Source organism: Rhincodon typus, chromosome 19 (assembly GCF_021869965.1).
Source record: "Rhincodon typus isolate 14 chromosome 19, sRhiTyp1.1, whole genome shotgun sequence".
NCBI classification, from domain to species: Eukaryota; Metazoa; Chordata; class Chondrichthyes; order Orectolobiformes; family Rhincodontidae; genus Rhincodon; species Rhincodon typus.
The window spans coordinates 53,867,051-53,880,190 of record NC_063350.1 but is presented as its reverse complement, the minus strand read 5'-3'; the positions used below and the strand labels follow the sequence as shown (position 1 = coordinate 53,880,190).

General features: G+C 42.0%; 1 protein-coding gene across 1 annotated transcript in view; it reads right to left on the bottom strand.

Annotated features, from left to right (window-relative positions):
- LOC125485435 (bone morphogenetic protein 7-like) overlaps window positions 1-8,562 on the bottom strand; it is a 21,138-nt gene extending 12,576 nt beyond the window's left edge. Inside the window, exon 1 of the mRNA XM_048608189.1 lies at window positions 8,387-8,562. Coding sequence (XP_048464146.1) covers window positions 8,387-8,562 — 176 coding nt within the window. The remainder of the gene's footprint in view (window positions 1-8,386) is intronic.
- Between the last annotated feature and the right edge of the window lie 4,578 nt (window positions 8,563-13,140).

Below are 13,140 nucleotides of genomic sequence, written 5' to 3'. Positions count from 1 at the left end.
TCACTCTCACTGCGCGACATTCACTCTCACTGCGCGACATTCACTCTCACTGCGCGACATTCACTCTCACTGAGCGATCGTCACTCTCACTGAGTGATTGTCTCTCTCACTGTATGGCAGTCTCTTTCATTGAGAGACAGTCTCTCTCAGACTGACTGACAGTCTCTCTCATTGAGTGAATATCACTCTGATTGAGTGACTGTCACTCTCATTAATTGACAGTCACTCTCACTGAGTTAGTCTCTCTCACTGAGTGACTTTTGCTCTCACTGAGTGACAGTCTTTCACTCTGAGTGACCATCTCACTGAGCGATAGTCTCTCTCTCTTTATTGTGATAATGTTTGGCATGGCCTGGTTGGACCAAAGGGTCTGTTTCCGTTCTGTAAGACTGTATGACCAGTTTGAAACAGCCACTTGAAATGTAGCCTGAGGATTCATGGTGTTTCCTTTCAACCAGTTGAAGTATTGTCATTCTGCAGAGAATGTGGGAACTCAGTGATAGAGTTCTTTGGAGAACATGCTGTCGCTCAATCCATGAATCTGTCAGCAGTTTTAATGTGATAAACACATCTATCTTGCCAAGGAAGAGATTGTACTGGGATGAAGCCAGCTCCATTGAGTGAGTGAATAGGAAATGATGAATTCTATCATCTTTGATACCTAGATGTTCTATTTGTTCCTAGAAAGTAATATTCGCTTTCTCTGCTTCGAGCCTTATTTAGCACAATCTGTTGACATTCTGACATCTTTCAGAGAAAGTTCATGCACTTTTCCACCGTTGAAGTGTTTCCTGCAAATATTCATTTTGCTTTTCCTTGATAACTGGAAATTTACCTAGGACCTGGAGTTTCTAGCCTTTCCATTCAGTGCTCAGGGTGGAATTCAGCCTCAACCTTTGGGCCAATTATTTAGCCTTCTACCTCCCTGTTTCCCTCCCACTATCTCGCACTACCCCCTCTGGCCTTGCACTATTATTAAACATTCCCATCCATCCATTTTTCCACTTCCACATCCAGTACAAACAGATGCTGATGCAGGAAGACGAAGCATTTTGTGAGAGGAAAAGAAATTTTTCACAAAAATCACAAATACAAATAAGCTTAAACATTACAAATGGAGAGCAATTTCAGAAAGAAAACTGAGGCACTGCAAATTGATGGTATGAGCTCATACTACCTCCTCCAGGGAACATTATGTGCTTGGAATGTTCAGATTGTGGCAGTTCCCTGACATTTTAGATAGTTTTTTTGGAGTCTCCTTCAGCATCGCTAGCCATGCCAGTTTGACCAATAAAAATCCAGGGAACTTATTCACTTAGATGAAATATGAGGAAAAATTTCCTTGGGACTTCACCATCACGCAGTCCAACCAAAAAAAACTCCTCATTCACTGTATTTTCACTGAGCCCTTGTGTTGACATCGGAAACATGAAATGAATCAGAAGTAGTCACAGCTTTCAGTCCAGATGGTAAAAGCAGTCTCTTGCTGTGCAGCTGCAGTCTCCAGTGTGACTGGGAGAAATGCAATCCTTTGTTCTGGATTCAGTCAGATCCCTGGGCAAGTGGCTGAGTGCAGTTTTAGACCACATCTTCGCTCCATTTGCGCACTTTAAAAGGAAAGAAGGCACAGTGTTGTTTCTGGGTACAGACTCCACTGTACCAGCCTGACCCCTTCCCAGAGGCAGCCAAATTGAGTCAGGCACACCCCTCTTGGCTCAGTGCGTAATACTCTTGCCTCTGAACCAAAAGTCAGTGGGTTTAAGACTCTAATACATCTAAACCAAGGCTGGCAATGTAGTGCAATGCTGTCAGTGGAACTGTCTTTTGAATGAGGCATGAAACTGAGGATCCTCAGTATTTGTACTTTGTCTTTAAGAGCATTCACCTTAAAGGACTCCATGTGCTGTGTATATACAATACAGGTCTCTGCCAGCACATTGGTGGTGTCCTAACCTCTGAACTAGGAGGCCTAACTTCAAGTTCCCACCTGCTCCAGAGGTGTGTTATAATATCTTTGAGCAGATTGATTAAGAAAATATCTACAATGCTTGGTTGTTAGTCTGTAGCTGGTTTGCAAGCTGTGCATGCAGAAATTACATCATATAACTTATAATGTTATAACTTTATAACTGCCTTATAACTTACAATGTATTTTACTGTTGTAAATACATGAGTAAATGGAGTTGATCAATCCTTGACGAGCGATAGATTTTTTGACCATTATCATTAACACTGTACATCTTCTTGTTCAGATGGATGTAAAAGATCCCATGGCGCTGTTGAGTCCTCCCTGGTGTCCTGACTAAAATTTGTCCTTCAGTGAATCTTATTAAAAAAAATAATCTAGTCTTTATCACATTCTCAGCCAGTATTGGCATCACATGAATGTGAGTCTGTGATGCTGACATAAGTAAAACAGCCCAGTCCCGTAGAATGGCAAATCCATGACCAGAAGTGGCTCTCATCACTGACAAAAAAGTCAGTGTTACCTCCACTTTTTTTGAATCACTCATGGGACATGGACTTTGCTGGCTGGCAGTATTTGTTGCCAGTAACTAGTTGCCCTTGAGAAGGTGTGGTTGAGTTGCCTTCTTGAACTGCTGCAGTCATATGCTGTAGGTTGACCCACAATGCCCTTAGAGAGGGAATTCCAGGATTTTAACCCAGGGACAGTGAAGGAACCATGATACATTTCCAAATCAGGATGGTAAATGGCTTGAAGGGGAACTTATAGTTGTTGGTGTTCCCATGTATCTGTTGCTGTTGTCCCTCTAGATGGAAGTAGTTGTGGGTTTGCTTTCTGAAATAACTCCACAGAGGCCAGTATCCCGTCACCAAGTCACCCTTTATTTACACGTGAAGAGTCCTTGACACTAATCCAGCTCCCTCTGAGCCAGCTCCTAGAGTGAAAAGAACCTCTGACACTCCTGTTCATATCTGTCAGCCAGGGCTCCCTGATTGGACCAGATTAACAGCCTCTATCAGGGAACTCGTGTTCTATGAGGTCCATCTGGCAGACCTTGTTACAATCACTACACAGTCTGAGGATCTTTGGTAAATTTTTGCAGTGCATCTTGTAGATGGTACACACTGCTGCTATCGTTACAATCACTACATTGTCTCAGGATCTTTGGTGAATTTCTGCAGTGCACCTTCTAGATGCTGCACACTACTGCTACTGAGCGTCAGTGTGGAGGGAGCAGATGCTTGTGAATATGGTGCCAATCAGGCAGGCTGCTTTGTCCTGGATTGTGTCAAGCATCTTGAGTGTTGTTAGAGCTGCACCCATCCAGGCAAGTGGGGAGTATTTCATCACACTCCTGTCTTGTGCCTTGTAGATGGTAGACAGACTGTGGCGATTCTGAAGGTGAGTTACATGATGCAGTATTCCTAGCCTCTGACCTGCTTTTGTAACCATTGTATTGATGTGGCAAGTCCAGTTAAATTTCTCGTCAATGGTAACTCCTAAGGTTGTTGATAGTGGGGCATTCAGTGGTGGTAACACCATTGAATGTCAAGGGAAACTGGTTAAATTGTCTCTTGTTGAAGAGGGCGTAGCCTGGTACTTGTGTGACCTGAATGTTACTTGCCACTTGTCAGCCCAAGCCTGGATATTGTCCAGATCTTGTTGCATTTGAACATGAACTTCTTCAGTACCTGAAGAGTCGCAAACGGTGCTGAACATTGTGCAATCGTTGGCGAACATCCTTACATCTGACCTTAAGGCAGAGGGAAGGTCACTGATGAAGCAGCTGAAGATGGTTGGGCCGAGGGCACGCCTGTAGAAATGTCCTGGAGCTGAGATGACTGACCTCCAACAGCCTCAATCATATTTGTGTGTGTCAGGTGTGGCTCCAACACCCTCTGCTGAAGTACTCAATTCAATAAAATAAAAGGGGCCACAACTGCCAGGAAACCTCTCTACAGGAAATCCAGTGGCTGCAGCTGTGGCTCTCACAGACCCCATTGGTTTTGCAGGTCAGACACCTGCTTGACTCGACCCTCACTGGAGGTCCCAACCTCAAGTGGCACAATCCCAGCACTGACCCAATTCTGTTAAAACTGTTAAGCCATTTCTCCACCTTGAGCACTTGTTGCAGCCAAGTGAGCAATATCAGCCAAGAAGGACCTGCCCTCGAGAGGAATGTCAGAAGTGCTGGCCCCTGTTCTGTCCTTATATATTTTACATACCTACTCGCGTCAGTTCCACAAACGTCCACTGCTGTCTCCTCATGTTCACCACTCTCTCCTTGTGTTCACCCGTCTCCCCTCATGTTCACCAGTCTCTCCTCGCATTCACCAGTTTCTTCCTGTATCCAATGTTCTCTCCTCTTATCCAGTTGCAACATGGCTGAGAGAATTTATCCTGAAGCAGCACACGTGAGCTTTCTAAGTTGATTATGATCATATTTATATCATGGCTGATCTGTATCTCAACTCCATTTATGCACCTCTGTTCCATGGTCCTTTGATACTTTAATTAACAAATCTATCCAGCTCTGTTTTGAAAATATCCCTTGATCCTCTGGCACCAGGAGCCTTCTTGCAGGAGAGAGTACTGGATTCCTACTGCAATTTGTATGAAAGAAAGTTCCCTGTTTTCGTTCTTAAATAGATTAGTTAGAATGTTAACAACCTGTCTCTGAAATTCAGTTCCCTCACCTGGAGAAATAGTTTTTCCTGCATTTTTGTCTCAGGTCTCACCAGGTCTCAGATAGTCACATACCAAAGTCTTTCTGACACCACCTGATTCTGCAATCAAATCAGGAAAGACCTGTCTACATTCATTTGTAGCTTACTGTTTTTATTATCATTTATATCGTTAATATAAATTGCGAAAAGCTGTGGGCCCAGCAGTAATCTTTGTGTGACCCAATGTCCCATTTTCTGTCATTCTGAACAACCTACATTTGACTTCACGTTTAGCTCTGTATCTTTTGGCTAACTGGCTGTTCATTCAGCTACTTGTTGTCACAGTCCACATGCTTTGATTTTTTTTAGCCTGTTACATGGTACCTTATTGAAGAACATTTGGAAATCTAGTTATATTGCATCTACTGCCTTATCCTTGTCTCTCATTTCTTTGTTACACTTTCAAAAAAAAAGAGGTTGGTGATATTGACTATTCAGTCATTATTACATTGTTGGCTTCTAGATGTTTTTCTAATCTCCTGTTTGCTAGGGATTCCACTATTTTTTCTATTCCTGATGTTAAACTAACTGGTCTTTAATTCCCTGGACTAGTTTCTTAAATATAGGTATAACATTAACTATCCTGCCGTCTTATGGCACTTCATTTTTAAAAATAATTAGTATTATATAACAGAATAATAGTGTCTATAACTTGTGAAATTCATGCATATCATGTGTTTTGAATTTATTATTGATGCAAATAAGAAAATCTAATGTTTTCATAATGAAATCAAGTAGAACATTTTAATATTTTAATTCCAGTATGTCATCTTGGTGAAGAGGAGAATTTGAGTCCCAGATGATTTTAATGTTCTGGAACATTGTAGGTTGGGTCTGCAAGTTGCCATGGTAGTAGGGTGACTCAGGAACCAGCTGTCGATGATGTTAAATAAGTGTGCCCAGTTGCCTAGGAATCCAGCACTGGTTTGTATTTACACAGGACAGTGCATTGGATAATAGAGATTCTGATTAATGGTTTACTGAGAGCCTGTTAGAAACAGATCCATTTGGCAAATCAAATTATTCTCTTGTCATTTCCATTGGCAAGGCATCTTGAACTGGTTCTGCTAAATCAAATAGGGCGAGGACTTTCCAAACCACAGGACACTCTGTCTGGTTTCCATATCCTAGTGCTGTATTTGCAGGAGGATCTGATTAAGTAGAATATGTGCTAATGGCAAATGTGTAATCAGTTGCTGATTAATATTAACTTCCTGATTGCCATTGTGCAATGCAGCCTTTCCGCTGTTGTATCAAACCCAAACAAACTAACAGACAGTCATACAGCACATGCATATTAAGTGTACAAGTGTACAGACACGTGCACAGGGAGACGACATAGTTGCCGGAAGCTGCTTCTGATGTGGAGGTACTGGGGTGGACAAGGTCAGAAATCACATGACACCAGGTTATAGTCCAACAGGTTTATTTGAAAACAAACCTGTTGGACTATAACCTGGTGTCGTGTGATTTCTGACCTTGAAGCTGCTTCTGGCATGCTCACTTGCACTTTTCATTGAACCATTATGTCTTCACATTCAGTGGCATTACTATCACTGAATTGCCCATTATCAACATCTTGGGGGTAACTATTTACCAGAAACAGAACTGGACAAGTCATATAGGTACTGTGAGTACAAATCCAGGCTAGAGTTTAGAAATCCTACAGTGAATAATTCACTTTCAGTATATTTTTAATCTGTAAGAGAAAAGGCAGGAAAGTGGAATTAAGAATTCCTGGCTCACAGTGACAGCAATATGTACCATCTACAAGATGGACTGAAGTATCTCACCAAGGCTCCAAGGACAAACCTGTGACCTCTACCACTTAGAAAGACAAAGGCAGCAAATACATGGGAAAACCACCATTTGAAAATTTCCCTCAAAGCCACTCTCCATTCTGATTTAGAAATATATCGTGGTTCCTTCACTGTCAATGAGCAAAAACCCTGGAACTTCCTTCCTAACAGGAACTCTATGTGTACCTACACCCCATGGGCTGCAGTTGTTAAGAAGGCAATTTACTACCATTTTCTCATGGGTAGTTTGGGATGGGCAATTAGTATTGACCCAACCAGCGACTCCCATATCTTGTGAATGAAAAATTTAAAAAGAAAATTCACAATGTAATCACTGGAGTTCATTCCTGAACATCCGTGGTTGAGGGTGCTAAAGAATTGGTGACAGGAATCTGGCAGAGTTTCTCTCGGCTCACCTGCAGCTCCTTCTCGCCTCCAGCCTGGCCCCAGGGAGCCTTTAAAAGCCCCTGATCAAAGACCACACCCGTGGTGTTTGTTGGATGGACAGGAGGTAGGCAATCTGGCACCGCTGTTTCCAACTGCACCTGTTCTGACAGAATGGATCCTAGGAGAGCTCAGCTCCCAGGCACCACTCCACTCATCAACATTTCTGCATTCATACAGCAATCATTCAGCTTGGAGCCAGCAGTAAAACAGAGGGAAGGAATTTCAGTGAAAAGACAGAGCCAAGACTAAGCAATCAGTTCCCCCGAGCACTTGTGTAAAGTGCTAGAGAGAGGCACATTGCCTACTACAAGCTGGCACCTTTGATCCACTGTACCCATTTATAGAGGCAGATCCCTCCATCTTCATATTTATTTCCTTTCATTTCAGGAGTAATACTGCCTGACAGGAATTTTATTTAGACCCCAGAACAACACATAGAAAATAGAATTTAAGCGTCTTCAATGTGAGTTTTATAATTTCTCTTCGTCTTGGTTTGAAATGAATTCTTACGTAGTACACAAAATCCTTGTACACAAAGGTTAATGTCAGAACAGGCAGTCTCCCTACCCTCCCTGGTAGATTACCACCCTTATCTGCAGCATAGCGCGTCTAAGTCAAGAAGTCTTTTATCTTGTGCTCTAGAGTATCTTAGGCTGTCGATGACTGTGAATGAACTGTCTCCGGGGACGATGGCTCCTTATCTCTAAGTAAGGCTGTTATGTACAGTAAAACTTATTTGCTTACTTTTGTATATTGCAGGTTAGTAAATATAGCTCTCTAATGTCTAAGACTTCATTCTTTTCATCTGATGTTTTATTACTTAACTGATGTCAGAATCATTATCAGTTAGATTGTCATCATTTACATAAATCCCATTATTCTAAAGAGTATATTAACTCACATTATACTAACAGTGACCCAGCTCAAGGCCTTTTGCACCCTAGGTCTGTTAACTAACACTGCATGGTCAAAGGTTCATGGAGGACAAATCTCAGCGTGATCTCAATAATGGCAGCCTACAGCTGAAACTCTACATGCACAAGTATGTAGTCCCGTTACCTATCACTACACAATACATCACTAGCCTGAATATTAAAGGGGCCATACAGCACAGAAGAGGCTATTTCGCTCATCATGCCTGTGGCTCATTAAAGAAAAAAACCAATTAATCCCACTCCTCATCTCTTTTCCCATAGCTTTTCTATGTTTTCTTTTCAAACCTAAACCAAATTCCCTTTTGACAATTACTATTAAATCTGATCCACCAGCCTTCCAGGCAGTGCATTCCAGATCAGAACAACTCATCATATAAAAGCAACTCTCCACATCTCCCTGCTGGTTCTTTTGCCAATTATCTTAAAGATGCAACTTATATCTGCAATTGAAAGAGAAAGAAATGGTGTCCCCTAATCCCTCAATTCTGGATCTAATTAAAATACAAAGCTCACATTTTTGATTCTACTTCAGAAGGGTTACTGCGACCCTCAGAGGGTTTCAGCAATTTGTGGACTCCAACACCCCCGACTTCACACTGGAATGCAGATTGATCATTTGCCTCAGTATGTGTTCTTTCCACATTGAACAAAAGCCAGAGGAATGATAATACAATCCAAACCTCCGCCATCCCGTAACCTTCAACGAGCTAAGTGATGAGATTCATGTTGGCCGGGACTGTTGATTACAATCGAGTGCATGTACACAGAATGAACTGGCCCTTTTCCTCGACTCAAATTCTAAAGCAATATTTTTGATGCTGTTTTCAGCACTGATGCCATTATGTTTATCATGTCAATAGTTAGAATCATTCACTCTGATTCTTTTGACCCAGTGTAAGGTTATTTAAGGTGATTGGCAAAGATCTGGGAAAAAATGAGGAGAATTCTTTTTGACACAGTGAGTTATTGTGATCTGGAATGTGTTGTCTGAAAGTAGTGGAAGCAGATTTAATGCTAACTTTCAGGGAATTTGGTAAGTACTTGGAGGGAAATTGTTTTGGGCCTCTGGCGAATGAGCATGAGAGTGGAACTAAATGACTATCTTTCATAGAGCTGGGCAGGCAGAATAAGCTGATTGGTCTCCTGTGCTGTTTCATTCTTTAATCTTATGATTAGAGCTTCTTATGCAGATGCATTATTCAATGAATTGAAGACATGATCGAGTGGCACATTGAAGTATGAATGAGGCACATGGGCAAAGGAATTTTAAATAGGATTGGAGTCAAGTTATCAACCCCACCCCTGGTCTGAGTCTTTTCCCCAGGGTGGAAATGTCAAAACTGGGGGGTTTAGGTTTAAGGTGACAGGGATAAAGTTTAAAGGAGATGTGTGAGCAAAGGTTTTTACACAAAGGTTAGTAGGTGCCTAGAACGTGCTGCCAGGGGAGGTGGTAGAAGCAGATGCTATAGCAATGATTAAGTGGCATTTAGACAGACACAAGAACAGGCAGGGAACAGAGGGATATTGACCATGTGCAGGCAGATGGGGCAGTTTAGAATGGAGTCGTGGTTGTCACAGATATGGTGGGCCGAAGGGCCTGTTTTCTGTGCTGTACTGTTGTATGATATATACTTATATCAAGCCTTTAATGACTTCAGCAGGTTGTAAAGCACCATACAGCCATTGGAATGCTTTGTGAAGTTGTTTACGGTTGTGTGGCTGCCAATTTGTGAAGCGCAAGCTCCCGACGCATAGCAATGAGCTAAAGGATTAGCTTATCTCTTTTCATCATGCTGGTTGGAGGCTAAATATTGGCCAGGATTGGGACACTGAGAGAAGGACACACATCTTCTTCAAATAATGCTGCAGGATCTTTTATACCCACCTCAAAGGACTATGTGGGTCATCTGGTGTCTCATCAGAAAGTTAGATATTATTATGAGCTGATTATGAAACAATGACCACTGTAATATAGCATAGATTGAAGCTTGGCTGGTTATTTCAAATGGAGCTAACAGCCCTACTCCAAAATGTAGAATGGTACAATCTATTATCACCAACTGATCACCATTATTAGAGTGTATTTTGAAGGTTCTTTGAATCATTGGATCCTTTTGCACTCAGCTAAACCCAACTGCCATTGCTTGACACAAGCTGAAATGATGGATTCAAACCTCTGACACATGTGAACCAACATGTCATTCCTTCATAAAATCAAAATAACCTCAGCGACACGGAAGGAAACTCAATTGTAAATGCCTTTTACGACCTTTGGATATCCCAAAGCACAGCTAGTAACATCTCTTTTGCAATGTAGTTGCTGTCATGATGTAGGAAACATGACAGCCAATTTACACACAGGCTCCCACAATCAGCTATGGAATAAATGACCAGACAGTCTGTTTTAGGAATATTGGTTGAAACTTAAATATTAATCAGGACTCTCCTGCTCATTCTTAAGTAATACTGTCGTAATTGTAATGAGGTCAGCCAGGAGGATCTCATGGAAGAGATAACAAGGTGTAGAGCTGGATGAACACAGCAGGCCAAGCAGCATCAGAGGAGCAGGAAGGCTGACGTTTCGGGCCTAGACCCTTCTTCAGAAATGAAGTTTCTGAAAAGAAAAGAATATGAGTTCCCTGATTGGGGCTGTTAGTCTGATCCAATCAGGGAGCCCTGACTGACAGATAAGAGCAAAAGTGTCAGGCATCCTGTTCACTCTGAGACCTGGCTCAGAGAGAGCTGAATCAGTAACAAGGACTGTCCACGTGTAAATAAAGGTTGACGATGACAGGATACCGGCCTCTGTGGAGTTATTTTAATATGATGGGATCTTTAGCACCCATCTTAGAAAGCAGTTTCCATGGAGGCATTCCTGACAGTGCCACACAACAGTGTCAATCGAGATTAGAGACTCAAGTCTGTGGAAAGGAGCATAGCATTCTGATTCAGACAAAAAGGCTACTCTCAAGCACACCATAAAGGACAGCATTCCAAACTCCAACCTCTTCTCAACAGAGAGAATAAACAAAAGAAAAGCCATAAGTACTCAATAAGAAGCATTTTGAAGTATATGTCCAATGCATTTGTTATTCTGTTGCTGTGCAACCCAAAGCTGAAGGTATTAAATGTAATGATATGTTAGTGATGAGTAATCTGTAAATATGTCATCACTTTAATTTATGTTTGGAATCCACCCTTAGGGTTGCTACATCTAAGATACTTCTGGTGTCTCAAAGAATGCATGGAATGGGATGAGGCCATTTTCTTGGCTTGTCAAGCTGGTTCAGGTTTGCTGGTTGGTGCTGCAGGCAGCTATTGCACTCCACCCCACCATCAGAGTTTGTACAGGCTTGTGCCTATTCATTGAACCTTCTATGCTTTGTAATTTTATCCTGTCTACTCCCAAAGCAGACACAGGCAATGATGGTAATGCTCTCTTTAACCCAGTGCTTCCCATTTTTTCCCTTTGTGATCCTACGTTGGGTCTTGTTCCAACTCCTGTCAGTGAGAACTGCAGAAGTCAGGTAGGGGCTATGAGAATAGGAGCTTGTTAGGATGGGAGCACAATTGCTATTACTTAGTTGCTATGCCATAGCTGCCTCAGAGCTTTTGATTTCACTTGGGGTCCCAACCCTAATGTTGGAATGCACTGCTCCACTCTGTCACAAAAATATGTTTCACCTTACATCTAAGGAGCTCATTCCCTTCCTCTGCAAATGTGTCAGCTCTACTACACACAGCAGTCCCAGCCTGATATTGCTGTGTGATGTTGCCAGATTAGTCCCTTATGATAGTATCAGAGATAGTAGGAACTGCAGATGCTGGAGAATCTGAGATAACAAGGTGTAGAGCTGGATGAACACAGCAGGCCAAGCAGCATCATAGGAGCAGGAAGGCTGATGTTTCGGGCCTAAAATCTGTTCAAAGGAAAAGACAGGACATAGAGCACAAACCTCCGCCGTAAAAATTACCACAAAATAGAATAGATGCTGACTTCTAGCACTGAGGATCTGCCTCTGAATTTGACCCATACTATTCAAGTGAAAGGCTTTTTTATCTAATGGTTGCATAAGGGTGTCTGTAAGTGATGGTGGTACGCACCAGATCAAATTCCCACTGCATTCAAGCTCATGGCCAACATTAATGTCTAGTTTGGTAAAAGAGCCTTCTCACCGGCAGAGGTCAGTAGTGTGATAATGTGGGCAGTGAAAAGCTTGTAATGTTGGAGTTTAGGGGGCAATATTTTGAAATTGGGGTTCAGGCAGGGGTTCCAATGCTGGACTGATTTTTAATCACAAAGGTTTTTTTCAAATGAATGCTCTTTCCAAATCCACGCTGTCAAGGTGGAAGTGCTTTGGAATGTGGAATTTTCCTTGGAGGCATTTCCAAATGGATTGATAATGCATTCTGGTCAGTGGTGGTTTACTGTACAGGAGCAAATAAACGTTGACTAGATAGACCCCACCAGGACACTATGGTCAGAAATCCCCACAAAAGTTAATGCAGATCTGCAAAACCTGCCTTTTCTTTCCCCAGCAGGATTGTGAGAAAGTAAAGACAGCTCATTTCTCTACTGATGAATTATCCAGCGCAATGACCAAATCAAACCCTCGTCCTGCCCCCTGTGCTCCAAACAACATTGTGATAATGGCAGTAAGCAGTAACTCTGAAGTTCAGAGGGTAAGGATGATCTCCAGCCCAGAATTCCTGATTCCCACTCAAGGAGACATAACTGATAACTCATTCTGACCCACTCTCACATAATTCCAGCTATGCACATTGGATCAAGATAACAGACTTACTTTTCATCAGTAAGATATCAATGGATAACACGCAATGTGTTACAGTAGTCATGCTCCTAACCTTTACCTTATGACTTTAATTGGAAATCTGTGTGTGTGAGTGAGTGTGAGTGTATGTGTGCTCATGTGTGGTACATACCCATTAAACTATACTCCAACAAGAGTCAGTGTCCATTCAATAAAAGCATAAGTGCTCCATCTAATAAGTGTAAGTCTTCATGGAACTATATCCAAGATGCAAAACCCATGGGTCTCTACCTCAGAGAAAGATGCCCAATCAAATCAAACTGCAGTTGAATGTAAACTTGCATTTATATGATACCAAGATGTCTCAAAGTGTTTTGTAGCCAACTGAATACTTCTGAAGAGATAGTAGGAACTGCAGATGCTGAAGAATCTGAGAATAACAAGGTGTAGAGCTGGATGAACACAGCAGGCCAAGCAGCATCAGAGGAGCAGGAA